Raw genomic sequence first — 16,312 nt, forward strand, 5'->3', positions numbered from 1 at the left:
AACGAAAAAAATTATGGCAAAACTCTTGGTAATCTTAAGGCGTTGGAAAAGAGGGTTAGTCATTTTCTTTGAAAAAGTTCCGGAGTTTAAATTACTGAACGTCTAAATTATACTGTAGACTGGATGTGCTAACCTTTTTTAGCCTCGAATGTTGCGTATTATTGTCGTATTATTGCAAAAATGTTGCGCAATAAGTTATTTCAACAAAAATAGTGAAACATTGTTTTTTATTAGCAAAATTTTCTTGCAATATGAAGCTTAAATGCTCCAAAAAACAAGCAACTGGTAAGCGAGAGTCTAGTCTGAAAAACGGGAAAAAATGAAAAGTTAAAAAAAGGATTATAAACTAGTAATTTTTTTCGAGAGTTTCCTTGTCGTAAAAGATATGAATACTATGTAAAAATGTAATAAACCATTCTCGTCCCCAGAGCTCTTTGAGATTAAACCTCGAGTTTCGAGTTTAACTCAAAAAGCTCTGGGGTCGAGAATGATAATAAACAAAATTTACCACAGCAAACGTGATAAACAAAAGTTTTCGACTGTTGTTACTGAGCAAGCAATCACATGAATCTGTCTTTCCAAGTAGAAAGACAATGAAAACAAATTATAAACCACCTAGCCTGTAAAATAAAGTCTGACTTTTATGTCGATTATAAAAAATCGTGTATTTATTTTGTTTATATTTTGTTTAATAGAAATATATCTTCATTGCGCTTTTGTGAAGTACAATCCTATGTATGTATTTATTTATTTATCTATTATACGTCCGTCCTAACAATTTACAAATCGAAGTCGCGTGTGTCCACTCATATTTTAAAATGTCGTATATGGCTGTGGTGAAATCGTCGCCATGTGGTTGGACTTAGTGACGCTTAACATAACGCTAAATGTGAGATCACACGTTTTATAAAAAATTTTCCTATGTTTTTTTACTTAAAAAATGCGGTACGTGTGAGCAAGGATGGTGTAAGTAATAACACGAGATTGTGGACAACGTTTCCCTATAAGTAAATTGACACTAAGGACCAAGTTGTGTACCAGAACTCTTGCCGACAACGTTTCTATGGATGCGATGTTTTTCGTCTGCGATGTTGCTATGGCGACACTGCAATGATAGCATTTTTGGCTACAAATGTTTTCACGACAAGAATGCAAAAAATAGTACGTGGGTGACAATATTTTTATTAAAAGGGTTCCAAAAATCAACTTTGGTTACTGCTTATAACTGACAAAAAACTCTTTTACTCAATCAAGGAATATTATAAAAGATCAATAGAAATTATCCAACGTAGAGACAAACCGCTTAATCACGTAATCATGACAGATAAAAAAACGAGGAAAATTAGCAATTGCCTAAACACTACGATGACTCGATTTTGGTCGTAGGCAGCTGCGGTATTGGTGTAGCTGACCGCATGCGATTTATAGAATCAATTTATGGCGGCGAAGATGCGTCATCATTTGTGTCTTGCGCCGGTGGAACAATTAATTCAACAGTTAGAGGGAAATCCCGGCTGGTGGGATCAAAGAAAATTACTTCTAGGAAAACGATTTCTATTAACGCCACTTTGGAAAGTCGTGCCTTGCCTTTTACCAAATGAGATTAGTTTAATATTTGGGGGGAATTAACAGTGTGGCCAAACAATCCAAAAAAATGTTTAACATAATGTTTAACATAATAAATTTAGGCCAGTGTGCCGTTCCTGCTAACCTCTCGACGTAAAAAATTATAAGTTATATTATGTTAACTCTCAGGTGTACCCTTTTTAGCTTTCCAAAACTTGAGTTGCGATTGAGGCCTGAGGTAGAGATCTAGATGGTGTGACCGGTAGCAGATATCAGAAAGGAAGAGAGAAGCTCTAGGAAAGAAATTGATCCAATTGATACGGTCGTTCGCTTGATTATATCACACATTGATCATGCAACACCAGTATATCAATATTTCAATTTTTACAACGTTTCTACAACGTTTTTACAACGTGTTTACAACGTTTTTACAACGTGTTTACTACGTTATTGTTATGTAAGATTGATGTAAACCTTTACATGTACTTTAGAAATATTTTTCAAAAAAAATAACTTTTACGACAATTAATTTTCCCGACAAGTTATGTTCGCGACAAGTAATTTTCGCGAAGTTACCTGGTCTTTTGATTTTTCAAGAAATAAATCTTTGCGAATTTCGCGAATAGCTTATTTGAAAATTTAATTTTGCGAAATAGTAATTGGCGAAAATTTATTCCCGCGCAAATAATTTCTTAAGATTCTCGTTTTTATAAGAACGTTAGATTAAGATATTTCCTAAAATAAGGACGTACTCATAAGTTAGAATACCTAAAAAAACTAAATTAATTTCGAATAGTTTTTTTTCCCTTTAACGTATTCCTTCTTCTGAAATACCTGCACAAATAAGAACATTCAAGGCTGGAAAACGTTAACAGGTCAGGTCAGAAAGGTGAAATCGTGGTATAGATTTTTAGCAGAAAGCGTATATTAGTGTCAAAAACATTGCGTTGATTTCTTTATACAAAACTGGCATTTGTTTTTAAATAATTTGTCAGAAAATACTTAAATCTTCCATAGTCCGTCTATGATATTCCTTCGAAAAACAGGGGTAAACAAAAGGTTAACACAGCCTGTCACCTAACCCATCTATGCTAAGAGGGAAAAATATTTGTAAAAAAAAAAAGAATTCTGGCTATTAAAATGTGAAAAATTGTTGCTGAAGAATTTTATAAAAAAAATCGATGAAAAACAACAGTGCTGTTACATTAAAAAATATTACAACATAAAAAGAAATTTACCCAAGCGGAAAACATGAAAAAAGTAAAATGAAAAATTATGTAAGAGAGGTTTATGAGCAAAATAGATCAACCCATTCTTACTCGAAGCAAAGATGACTTCGTTAATAAATAGAAAAAATACCTTCTCTGCATTGTCAGCAAAACATGAATAATCAACAACAGTATAATAAATCCAGTTGCAGTTACTGTGATCGATATCGCCAAAAATATTTTAGTTGAGATGGCTTCCACACAGCGGATATTGATAAAAAAAGAAAGTAAAATTAACAAGTACTTCATTTTGAACATAGAATCATGTCACTTAAGTTTGACATTTACAAAATTTCTATCACGCAAGTTAACAAGCCAAGTTATGCTCTTCATGGACAGCCTGAATAACTTATGATATAATTTACAACTTATGGCTTTGCTAATGACTCTTTCCTGCCTGCTAATTACTCGATTAAACCTTCATTACTGTGTATAGCTTTCTGATTACAAATTTATAAAAATAATTTCTTCATCTGTTCCATAATCTTCCCAGCGGTAAACAGAAAGCTTAAACAATGGAAATTTTCAGTTATTATTATTATTGTTGTTGTTGTTCTTGTGTTTGTTGTTGTTTTTGTCCTTGTTGTTGTTGTTGTTGTTGTTGCTGTTGTTTGTATCTTATTATACTTTGTTTGTTTTTATATTGTAAATTTTTATTAAAAAATAGATCAGGAAAAATATTAGCGGAACTGGTTAATAAAGTATTTCTTTATCATTTGAGATAAGATACGGAAAAACAGAATGAAATTAGAATTTGTATAGATCCTCAACATTTCTGTGGTTTCATTATTATCAAAATAGAATGGACAAAACTACGACAATATCTTCAGTCTTCGTTGCATCCTGAATTTATTTTACTGCTCAGACTGACAGATTAACATTGTATTAGCGGGCGATTTTTTTGTTATAAAAAGCTTATTGTGAAGTAAAGGCAACATCTTATAGGCCAGTTTTGGTTAAATTTTAGAAAAAAAAATCAGTTTACGAGGAAAAAACGTATCTTCTGTTATTTTAAAATTATTTAAATTTTGAGGACAATAGAAATATCTTCTACATTAAGTGGTTTTAGTAATAGCAAGAGAATCACATTTCCGTGACGTTGTTCATCTACGTCAAGAGTGCAATGTAGCCATTATTATCACTTTGTTAATTCATCATTATTTTCATTGTATTTTAACATCTTCTACTTTCAACTCCTTTAAGGAAGCTGCTGAACTTCCGTCAGCAAAATGTGTTTTTAAAAAGTAAGAAAACGATCACCATTGTAATGGCTTGACATAAGACACAGTTCATGTCATTACTTCCGTCTTTTTGACGAAATGTGCCAGGACGTGCAACGGAACCATCTGATGGAGTCGGGCAACAAGCAAATCAAAACATCAACAGAAGTCAAGAAGCTAGTTTGAATATCACCGATATTGCGTTCTAGGCTCCTTGTCAAGGGAAGAATTTTAGATAAACAGATTTTTAAGCTAAATGCTAATGAAAAGAAACGTCACTGCAGTGAAACTGTCTCATAACAGACATCCTTTACAGCAAAATAACTTTCTACACCAGACACTTCGCAAGAATGGATGGAATGACAGTCGAACTCTCATAAAATTTCTATGTAACGGTTACTTATAGCGAACACCTCAATCCTAAATCTACTTGCTGGTTTCCTCCCCATGTAAGTATCAGCGTTAGTGTTAGAACCCTATTGAGGGGGTGGGGCATAACCGAAAAGCGAGAGTGTATGTTTTGGAAATTGCATAAAAAGAGACGTTTTGGTACCACAAACAACAAATTATATCAAAACAAAAATTCGCTTTTTTATTGTTACGACCTATACTGTTATATATGCGCGTAAAAAGCAATCCCAAAGTCGACTTTTTACATAACAACAAATTAGCTGTTTTGTCGCCGTCAGGGTTGTTTTTAAAGTGAACGGCCTACCATGAAAAAGGTCTTCTTAGAAGTTGTTGAGTTGGACTGAGAGAGTTTGGAGAAGGTTCTTTTATGTCTCTTTACCTTCTAAAAGCTTTGGATTCTAGCTAGCTAGCTAGCTGTATTTAACTTCATTGATTAGGGTGAAGGTCTAAAGTTTTTCCGTACAATGGCAGATATTCTTCGTGTATGTTTTAGCTAGAAAAAGTAAAACAAGCTGGAACCTGTGCTTTTATGTAGAAAGACTACTGTCAAATTTTGGTACTTTCTCAAAAACTTAGTGCGCAAAATAGAAAATACCGGATTTCTGTTTTTGCTAGGACGTTAAAGAAAGGATGTACCACGTATTTTTGAATCTTTGTCGCAGAGAAGTTTTTTTTTAATAATGCTTCAATAGATGTTCGATGGATAGTAAAACTGCACTTAAGCGCTCCACATGTATTCTGTCTGTCTTGCGATAAATATTTTTATCGACGTTGTTCCAACAAGCAAATATTTGTTAGCTGAAAATGGTAACTGCCAGTAGTAACAGGCTAGTTAACCTAGATTATTCCACAGACTAACCTCTGGCAACCTTTTTATAATAATGGCGGCATTTTGTCAGCTCAAAATGGTTGCGCACGACTTTAATTACTACCTCTCGCCACTTTGTTGAGTAATCCAGTTATCCTAAGGGAGCGAGATGTAACAATGCGGAAAACGACAGACTAAAGAGCGGCAGCTATTTTGTAGAATAACATATTTAATAGAATTAGTTGTGGTAAACGCTTACGAAACTTGGAATATCATGCCTTTCGCTAAAATTAGACAGGATTACGCGTAATAAAGACAACTAGAATATCATTTTATCGAAACACTTTTTTAAAAATGGAAATAAAACTTAAGCTCAGTTTACATTTTTTAGAACTGTAACAAATAATCAATTTTCTTTTTGTTTGAGTGCACCTCTCTGCATGTGAGTAATTACCCTAATTAAACGGAATCGATTTCTTCTCAATGATGAGTATTTATTCCGATAAAGGATGAGAAACCCTTCCTTTTCTAATTTCGAGTTTAAGTTTTTATGTAAAACTACTTAAGGAAGTCGCTTATGCCTTAAGATTGTAAAAACGGATATATTTTAATACCGGTTCTTCAATTTTGTGCTTAGCTCATGGTGTAGTTATTGTATTAGACTAGTTAGTAGCCCGTGGACAATTTTACAGGTTCGCCCGTCTTTAGTATGTCGCATTTCGTGTTTCTGTCACGTAGCATTCTCCTGCGTAAACAGGAAAAATACAGCTATTATTATAGGGATAAAAAAAACCCTAACAATTTTAAGAATTATCAAAAATTTCTCATTTGTGATATTCTCAGGAAGGGTTAGAGAAATCCGAAATAGCTCTGATATATAGAAGACAGAAAGTTGTTTTTTCACGATTGCGTTGGGTGCTAAAGTAAGTATGGGTAACACAATGTTAGTCTTTCATTGTACGTTATTCGATGTAGACAGTGCGGTGAAAGGTTAATTGCTTCATGAAATTAATGCAAGGTGATAAAAATATAGATTAAAGTAATTTGATATACATATATTTATTTGTACTTGGAATTAATTATAATGCTTTGATTTCAGGTGTGCTAACAACCTCCCTTTTATAAAACCGTCCCGTCAGAACATAGGCACGATATTGGTATATGAAAAAACTGTCATCAGTACTAAGTTGGCACTTGTTTCCTCGTCCCAGACCTCTTTACTGACGACCATACTTTGAGACATGCACGTCGATGTGGAATCAAAACTACTCATGTCTATACCGACTACTAAGTAATTTTGTTCCCAGATAATAACAATCCAAGTCTTTTGACTTTTTCGCGCCATTAATCCCCAGAGTCTCTCGCCCCTGACTTGTTATTATGGAGCAGCCAATATTTCCCGCTGTCAAATTAATAAGAAAAAGCTAAAAGCCCCGGGAATAAGGCTTTACGTGAAATATCTATCTCTAAATAGGTGAAACATTACATTTTCGTGAGAATTTGTTTTCATGAATGCGAACGGTTGATTAATAGACCTTTTCCAAATTTCCTAATTATGCCAAACTCAATTAAAGAGGTCGATACTAAAATGATTCTTATTCGTAAGTCCCTTAGAAAAAAGTAGAACAAACTACCTAATTTTGTAAATATTTTTTTTTTTTAAGTGCCTCAATGCCGAGCTGAAAGTTACGGTCAAACGCTTCAAATAGCCGAGCTTCCTAAGAAGAGCTTCGTTTTCAAAATAATTATTTTCTTTGAAAATAAATAAAACCCAACCAGAATATTATATTGCTCTAAAAACTTCATTTTTGTCATGATAATTTAATATTCTATCTGAATGTTTTTATTTAAAGAGCATATAGAACCATTATAAAATTTTGGATGACGTTGTAATTATTATAATTTATGAAATACGGGAAAGGTGTATTGGATTTGAAAAAGGGACATATTTTATATGTTTAAGGTTTTTTTCTAGTATTATTCATCCGGGAAAGGTTCTGTCATTCACCAACAGTAAAGTTTGTGTTCTAATCAAATTCATCTTAGGAATTAGCCGTCTCTATCATTAGCATATCGTTTGTTTTACAGGAGGCTGGCCATTTTTCTAAGCAAATTTTTTAAAAATAACCATCTCTAGTATATAGCTCTATAAGCAGAAAAAATGAGGCTACTAATTCATGTAAGTTTATTCCTATTTGTCGTATAGTTAATACAAGATATTATCTTGAAATTAACTTTTTCTATAGCTTTCTTTCTCCGTTTGAAAAATCTTAAAAAAGTAACACCGTACTTTTGCGCGAAAACAAGCAGATACATAAATGTATACACCAGAAGTACAGAAGAAGTTGTTATACAAAAGAGCTAAAATCATCAAAAAGGCAAAAAGCCCGGAAACGAGGTTGCCTTTAAACAAAAGTAGAAATGTTTACGTAAATAAATAGTAATTTCTTGTTATTCTTATTTGTCACATAAAATACAAGCGCACGAGTCAATGACTTGGTAGTTAAATTTCCTGATTCTCCATCTTGATCCCTTTCGGCATTGTAATTGTACTGTTTCCCAATGAAATGTTTTCACCTTGCAACTTTTACACATGCTAAGTGTGTCCTTATTTCCAGGTACGTAAAGAGAATTGCAATAACCACTGCACTGACGTGATGGTACTATTTCCGGTCTGCATTTCTTATGTTCCACTGTGAGATTGTAAGAATGTACTTTGCACAGAGTGAAATCAACTTCTGATTGATGTGTAACAGCAGCTGCCGGCTTGTTTTGTTTACCGGTAAATAAACGTAAGACCTGATTCAAAATCGCGGTTCGTGGTGCACCATCTGCTAGACATAGAGTCGACAACAGTGCAACATGAAGAAGTAAGAATGATTTGAACAATGTCATTGTCTAAATAGAATAAGAAAAGATTATATCAGCCGTATTTTGTTTAAAATGGTAGCTAAATTGCTACTTTGTGTTGAGGATACACAAAACATCGATTCTTAGGATATGCACGACAGGTGATAATCTAAGGACTAGAATATACAACAGTCGCGAACCTGTGAATTTTCAGTTGGCTAACGACTAGTCTAAAATAATAGCCATATTCTGGCAATTCAACATGCTTGCTTTGCAGTCCAATTTTAGACCTTTGCAAAACAGTGTTTTACTTCATGCTAACAGGCGAAAAGAATGTATGAAATACCGATGCTAAAAATATGTCCAATGGACGAATTTCCGTGGATTTCTCTACGGGCTAACGACTACTTTAGGTAAAGGCCGGCTCAAATGCAGCCAAGATTTCATCCAACATCGTAAATTTTTGATGTTGTATGAAATGTTGGATGCTTTTAAGCCGGCCTTTAGGAAACTTTTGTAGTAATTTAACTTTTCTTCGCCAAAAAAAAAAACAAGACATCGTAAACGTTTAGTCAAATTATAGTCTAAGTGTTAAAATTAGACTTTTAATTTTAAAATTACAAAGCACGAAAATTTGCTTTGGAGAGGTGCACAAAACTCTCGAATCTGCAAAAAAATATTCCCGAAAAATTTCTTAAAAAGTTTTTATCTGAAAGTAGTATTTTTATTACCCAGGCAATTCAACGGCACACAGACAGATGAAACCTCAAATGATACGCTGAAAATGTCTACCATCTTGGATACAACGAGATACTAGTAAACGCCATCATACATTCCGCAGATAAAATGTGCCAACAATAAGGAAACAGCTCCGTCATCAGATGAACTGGCTATCTTATAACCAACACGTCGTGAGTTAGTAAAGTGATTATTGTTGGTAATTTTATATGCACTTTCTTTGCAACAAAATATAAATATAGGGGAGAATTCTTCATATTAGGACTTACCTTTTTCGCTGATTTGTCTACGTCTTAAATTGCTAACTGAGGTACTCAGTAAGTAAATGTTCTGACTTCTTTGTGAATAGATTTCTGACTTATATACTTTCTCCCACGTCTAATCTTTTACAAAAAGGTTAACTCCTTCAATTCTATTTTAAAATGATTCATGCTGAATCTCTTTCATAAATTCAAGAAAATTGAAATGAACCTACGAATGAGAAGATCTGATAAGAGCCATCTAAGGCTATATTCTATAACGGTGGACGTGGATGCTATCAGTTTCACTGTTTGCATTTTTCACTCTTGAAAGTAGCGATCCATACTGTGCTAGTCTAGACAAAAATCTCCTCCCCAGTCCCTTTATCGCTCAGTCCCATTATTATTCCAGTGGAAGAAAATATATAAATAAATATGTAGATATCGCGAAGGTTAAATTATTTCTATCACAATGAGATTTTAACTTTATACGAAATAGCTTAATATTTAAACTTTGGTGCTTTTTTATGCTAATCCTGGTGAATAATACAGTGGAATCTGTCTAAAGCGGATACCACTGGTGTAAAAAAAGTGTCCGTCTTATAGAGGAGTCCGCTCTATAGACATTGTATCCAAAAATCACGTTCAGAGCAAAACTTTGCCAAAAACATAACTTGTTATTATACGTTTTTTCTTTGTTTTATACTTTTCAAATTAAGGAAATGAGACATATAATTTGGTGAATGTAAACTTGTATACAAACTAAAAGAATTAAAAAATGTACAAAATAAAGATAAAAATCGAATTTTAACAAGTGTTTTTTGGGTTTTTTTTATGTGTCCGTTTACACAGAGCTTTTTCAAGGATAAATGTAATTTGGTGCGAAAAAAGCGTCCGTTTTACAAAGTGGCCGCCTTATAACTGTCCGTCTTATAGAGATTTTCTTGTGAAAGTTTGACCTGAAATCAGTCTGTCCCAAGGAATAGTGTACGTTATATAGAGTTTTCTGCTCTAGAGAGATTCCACTGTATTTTCACCTCAATATGGGTACATAGTACCCATGGTTAAAGGACGCAGAATAAAATCTATGAGTGTTTTTAGCCCGTGTAAAATCATTGCATTTGTAATACCGCAAAGACTATTTTGTGCATTCTCAACACAAATTAGTCCAATCAGTAGCGGCTTCATCCATCCTTTATATATCGTATTTCGTGTGTTCGTAGCACGGCTATAAAATCGTGCAGAGACAGAATACACGTATTAATAATATAAACAAAAATTGTTAAAATGTATTGCATTCGCTATTTCGCAGTCTTTCGTGCATCCTTAACATGAAATCAGGCTGGTTGGCAGATAAAATACGGCTATACAGAGATCCGGTCTTTTTTTAATTTAGAAAAATATTTACCTGTCTCGTTTTGCGTGGTTGGTTCCTAAAAATGGAGTTCTGTTATCTTTTGTGCTTTTAGGTTTTTTAGCTTTTTGCAAAATATTTTTCTTCTTTTTATTAAGACAGCCTGCTATTCGTACGTTGATAAAAATAAAGTTGCTATCAATAAGAAAACTATAAAAAGCTCGTGGGCAATAAATATATTTGTCTAAAAAATATTACTAAGATTGTCCTGAATATCTAACCAAATCATTTTTTTATCTGTCTAGTCTGTTTTGGCATAACAGAAGATCTACTTAACCCTCGCCAGTGGTTCGTTAATTCATTATCAATATTTAACGCGTTCTGCCCGTTTTAACTGCCCGTATGCCTTTCAGACCCCCTCCTTGAAGGGGCGCTTAATTGAAGCATTGTGGGCTACTTGTGATTAAGTAAATAGACTGTAACTAGATCGTTTTAAGTTTAAATTTTATTTGGAATAAAAAAAGTAATTTCGTTTAAATACAGCATAAGATTTATTTAGATCTAGCTGTTTAAACAGAACAGAAGAAAAGCAAAGTTTTAACAAACTGAATAACATTTTTGTTGTATTTTAGTGGAAATAGTACAAAATGAAAGCCTGTGTCAACCTTGAGGGAGGAGGGGAGGGACACAGTGGATCTTCATCATAGTTGTTTTGACATTATGAAAGAATTAAATGTTTAACTGTCTGCGCTAGCTAGCTTTAACCAGCAAAATCTTCGTACATCCATTTGTTTAGAACACATAACTTTGATGTAAGTTATGGATGTGTTTATTCGCCTCAAATTTAGCTAGTGTGCCATGATAAAGCTTTTTTTTCGAGTGGGAAAGGACGCAGCTTAGTCGTGCCAGACACTATGAATGTTGGAATCGGCTTAGATTTGTTACAAACTGTAGGTTGCATCCTAACAAATATGGATTTACCCTAATATAACGGGATCAGTTTCTTCTCAATGATGAGTATTTATTCCGATAAAGGATAAGAAACCCTTCCTTTTCTAATTTTGAGTTTAAGTTTTTATGTAAACTACTTGGGGAAGTCGTTTATGTCTTAAGATTGCAAAAAACAGATATTTTTCAATACCAGATTGGTATTGAAAAATATACCGATTTTACATTTTTGTGTTTAGCTCATGGTGTAGTTTTTATAAGTAAGTAAGAAAACTCAACAATTTAAAGAATTACTAAAAAATCTCGTATATTCTTTTTAGTGCTTTACACAAAATTCACGAACGTTTGAGAGAAATGTCAAATTCATTTTTGTTTTAACCAACACAAGATTTTGCCTGATGATCATTGATGCGTAAGTTTTTGTATTTTACATGTTCGACTGTGGTCTAATTGTTGTCTGTTGACTATCTACTTGAACATACTAAATTCACGCGTTTTCTTAGTCAGTTAGGCCAGTGTGTCAAATCTAAGTCAGGGGAATTTACATTAGAAACTAGCTACTGCTGTTTTGTTCTGATTTAAGCTCTATATTACCTACTAAGAAACTTTCTCTTCATTTTGTTGATTTAACTCATTTTATTTTTTTCTTTAAAGCTGCTTATCAATTTTTGCAAATCTGACCTGAAACTTATCAGGATTCAAATTTAATACGAAATTAGCGTTTTTTTCAACAGTCTGAGATAACATGTATCTGATTCTTAGAAATCCATTTACGATATTTCATTTTATAAAAATAAATCTAACTTGCATATCTAACGTTTGTGTGGTCTAAAAATATCTAAAAATACAAAAAATGAATTCTTTATCTATTTCGTACCCAAGGGGGGGGGGGGGGGGGGTGTTTAGTTTGGATCTAAAAAGTATGCGCTTTTTATACAAGAATATTGTTTTTCATTTCAACATGAATTTTCTTAACTCTTAAGCAAAAATCATCCTGCTATATAAGAAATACCCGAGAATGCAAATTTTTAGGTTTAATTTTCATATCGCACGTGACTAAAAATTTAGAACCTTAAGCAACTAAACCCTAAAACATAATATATTATTATTATTATTACTCCGAATATTTATACAGGATAAAGCTACTTTAGTGTTGGAACACTGTTATTAATGTGGGTCTTATGCTCTGAGTCTTTAAATTAAGTAAACGCTGGCATTGCCTACTCAATTTTCCTCACATGGCATGGTTTACCCGTAGCTGTGGTAAAGACACTTGCTGAACATTCCCACGCTGTGAAGGGAACCACGAAACTTGTGATAACGACGTGAACTCCATAACGACTATGCCACACGCCACACATCACATGCCACAAGCCAACCTACAAAAAAAACTCGTTAAAAACATATTTTTTCTGTTTAATTGCTCATATTTTATTTCATTAGGACTCACCTTCTATTTAAGTATGTTTGTGATGTTAAAAAATGTTAGTAACCATGTCTCAAGTGTTCTTGAGATATGGTTACTCTAACCAACTACATTGTTTCTGTGTAATAAAAATAAAACGGTATAGCTCGAGGCCCACATAGGTGAACACCATATATCTCAAATGTGTTTAGCCTCCACAAGATATTACATTGGTTTTTTCTATAATAAAGTCGAAAATTTTGAACTTGTTCATGTTCACAGCGCACTTAGGACTTCGGTTTCCAGGTTATTTGGTTAAAGTTAAACCCAAACTTTTAAAACATACTAGTTGTTGTGATGTCAGCACAACCATTTTCCTCGAATTTTACAACCTTTGTGGGTTATGACGGAGATTTTTTTGTTGTGCCGGCAAGCTGAAGAGTGTCAATAGCGAATATTACACGCTATCTACCTATCCTATATGTGCGCAAAAGGAGTTTCCGCGCGTTTTTAATAGACAGTTTGTAGAAATAACAACTGATCATTACGTTGGGACCTCACAAAGTGCCTTACTTCTAAACATTCATTGTACCCGTCTAAGCTAACTTTGATTAACTTATTAAATCAAATTATGGTTAAAGTGACACAAAAGCATTCCAAACTGAACGATATAGATTTTCATGTTCTTTCCAAGATACGTGTTTTCAAACTGCTGCAAAAATCCCCAAATACTTCGACAAGGTCTTTATCTCGCAGTTCATCACTTTCAAATATGGAGTTTGTATGTACCCAGCGGTCGGCACGAAGTTGTCATTGGGAGGACACCTCCGTTTCTTATGCTGGGATAGGTTTAACCTCATCTAGGCATATGTACTTGGCAGCGATTAACCGAATTATATCAGACACCACTGTGGCAGTACAGCCATGTTGCTTATAAATAAAATGCATAAGATGTGATTATAAATCAAAGTGGTTTAACATTGCTTGTGGTAAAGACTGTTTAATTCCTTTTTATGTAGTATGATTTATACATATTTTTGTTGAATTTTTTTAATAATAATTATGTTGTTACATATTTGTAGAAAGGAAAGAAAATTTGTAGTTACACCCAAATATTATGAATGTATTTTTGATTCACACGTATTTGGAATCACAATTCACATATCCATGACCCCACTCTTACAGCTTTCAAAGAGCTTGACGGCGGTTAATCCATAAATGGTGCAGGCAAGGATACTGGGAAAGTGCGTTTTAATTTACGTAGACTTAAGATTTGCAAAAGTGGCCATTGTGGATCTTAGGGGAGTGTAGAATTATAATACGTTATACAACATGAAAGACCAAAAGGTTGGTATAATTCTTTTATTTGACAAAAATATTAGATCTATGTTCCAATCAGATTCATCAGAGCAATTGTCATTCTGTCACAATGTCAGCGAAAGAAAAAATGATTTCCGTTATGCTGGGTCAAAAATTGGTGACAAAATGTTGACAAAAATGTCGATATTTTCATACCCAAGAAGACGTCGACTTTGGTGATTCATAGACGAATTATTTTACTTTAGCTTAAAAATCAAAGGATTTTTTATGTAACCTAACTAATTTCAGTCGTAAATTTCTTGAGTTTCGTGAGGTAGCATTTGCATAGACCCGAAATGAGATTTTAAAATCGCAATAAAATATGCCGTCTTCTCATTAATACTTATGATTTACATAAAAAATTAAAATCTTTTTATTGGCGAAAATGAATTCCCGCAAAAAATTTATAAACACTTAATACAGGCAAATTTCTTCTCGCAAAGTGTCGGAAACTGTTGTTTTTGTAATCCTTTTTTGCCTCTTTTCTCTTTTTTTGATTCAGCATCTGATTCTTAAAAATCTATTTACGATATTTCATTTCATAAAAATAAATCAATTTATATATCTAACGTTTGTGTGGTCTACAAATATCTAAAAATACCAAAAAAAAATTTCGCTATCTATTTTGTACCCAAGACAGAATTTTTAGTTTAGATCTAAAAAGCGCGCGCTTTTTATACAAAAAGTGTTATTTCGTTTCCATAAATATTCTTAATTAAAGCAAAAAAATCAACGAAATCTTTTGACTAACAAGGTCTCGCAGTTCATCATTTTTAAAAATGGAGTTTGTATGTACCCAGCGGTCGGCACGAAGTTGTCATTGGGAGGACACCTCCGTTTCTTATGCTGGGATAGGTTTAACCTCATCTAGGCATATGTACTTGGCAGCGATCAACCGATTGATATCAGGCACCACTGTGGCAGTACAGCCATGTTGCTTATATGAAAAGGTATCAGATTTGATTATGAATTGAAATGGTTTACCATTACTTGTGGGAAAACTTTAATTATTTTTTATGTACTATGATTTACATAATTTTGTGAAATTTTTGTCATTAATAATAATGTATACGCTATATGTTGATAATCAGCTTAATACCTCAATCTCAACAAATTGATTTTTTCACTTAAATAATGTTGATGTCAAAACCGTCATTTGATAAAATATTTGGAGTCTACGCAGATCAGGTCACTCAACCAGTCTTTAGATCTTCTAAATGAAGACGAAGCTTATCTATCGGTTAACTTTTGATTCCTTCGAACTTACCGCGAATGAATGGTCATATCATGATTTTTTTCAAGAAGTTCATAAAAGAAAGGACTTTGAAGAAATTGATGACAAACTCCAATTAACGAAAGTGCAACAACTCCATAGAGATACACAAAGTTATACAACAACGTAAAAAGAAGTGTGTAAGTGGAAATGACTGCCTACAGATGAAAAACAGCACCTGTTTTGAGCTACTTTAATGAAATCGCGAGAATTTAATTTTGATATTTTGAGAATAAAAATGTTTGATTTTTTTGTCGATTTTGCGAGAATTTATTTTCGCAAATAGCCAATCACATAATTTACACGTTTTTATTTTGCACGCTTTGTTTTAAGAACTTCCAAATTTCTAACCAGTGCGTTTATTCTTTTTTTTTCTTTATTGTTCTAAACAATAGACTTATTGCTTTTAACTTAAATTCCAGACTGACAATTTTATTTTTATTAGGAAAAATCACAAGCTTGCGAAAGTTCATCAAATAGTTGAAGGCATTTCACCCTTCATCAACATAAAGGTCTTTATTCCAATCATTTTCATCAGGGCAATCGTCATTCTGATGACCAGGATAAGAAGTTACCGACTAATTAATCTTTACTGCTACAACTGGCACAATGTCAGCGACAGAAAAAATTATTTCTGTTATACAGGGTCAAAATTTGTAAACTTAACTAAACACAAGATTTAATATCCCCAATTTTCCTAAAAACAAGGCTCGGAAAAAAGTTTATTTTTGTGCACAATGAAACTGAAAAAAATTCTCCGAAGTATATTTTCGCGAATTGTGAAATTGTCAAGTAAATCATTTTGCAAAATGCAAAAAAATTCGCTAAATGGCAAAATTTTATTTTCACGAAAATTTATTTCATTAAGGTATT

General features: G+C 33.1%; 1 protein-coding gene across 1 annotated transcript; it reads right to left on the reverse strand.

The window, feature by feature from the left end:
* Window positions 1–7,278: 7,278 nt before the first annotated feature.
* On the reverse strand, window positions 7,279–9,457 carry LOC130657647 (DAN domain family member 5-like). The gene is made up of 2 exons (XM_057460653.1): window positions 9,131–9,457; window positions 7,279–8,171 (listed from the first exon to the last, which is right to left on the reverse strand). The coding sequence occupies exon 2, from the start codon at window positions 8,166–8,168 to the stop codon at window positions 7,731–7,733; it is 438 nt and encodes a 145-aa protein (XP_057316636.1). The 5' UTR covers window positions 8,169–8,171; window positions 9,131–9,457; the 3' UTR covers window positions 7,279–7,730.
* Between the last annotated feature and the right edge of the window lie 6,855 nt (window positions 9,458–16,312).

Source organism: Hydractinia symbiolongicarpus, chromosome 9, assembly GCF_029227915.1.
Source record: "Hydractinia symbiolongicarpus strain clone_291-10 chromosome 9, HSymV2.1, whole genome shotgun sequence".
In the NCBI taxonomy this organism is placed as follows: domain Eukaryota; kingdom Metazoa; phylum Cnidaria; class Hydrozoa; order Anthoathecata; family Hydractiniidae; genus Hydractinia; species Hydractinia symbiolongicarpus.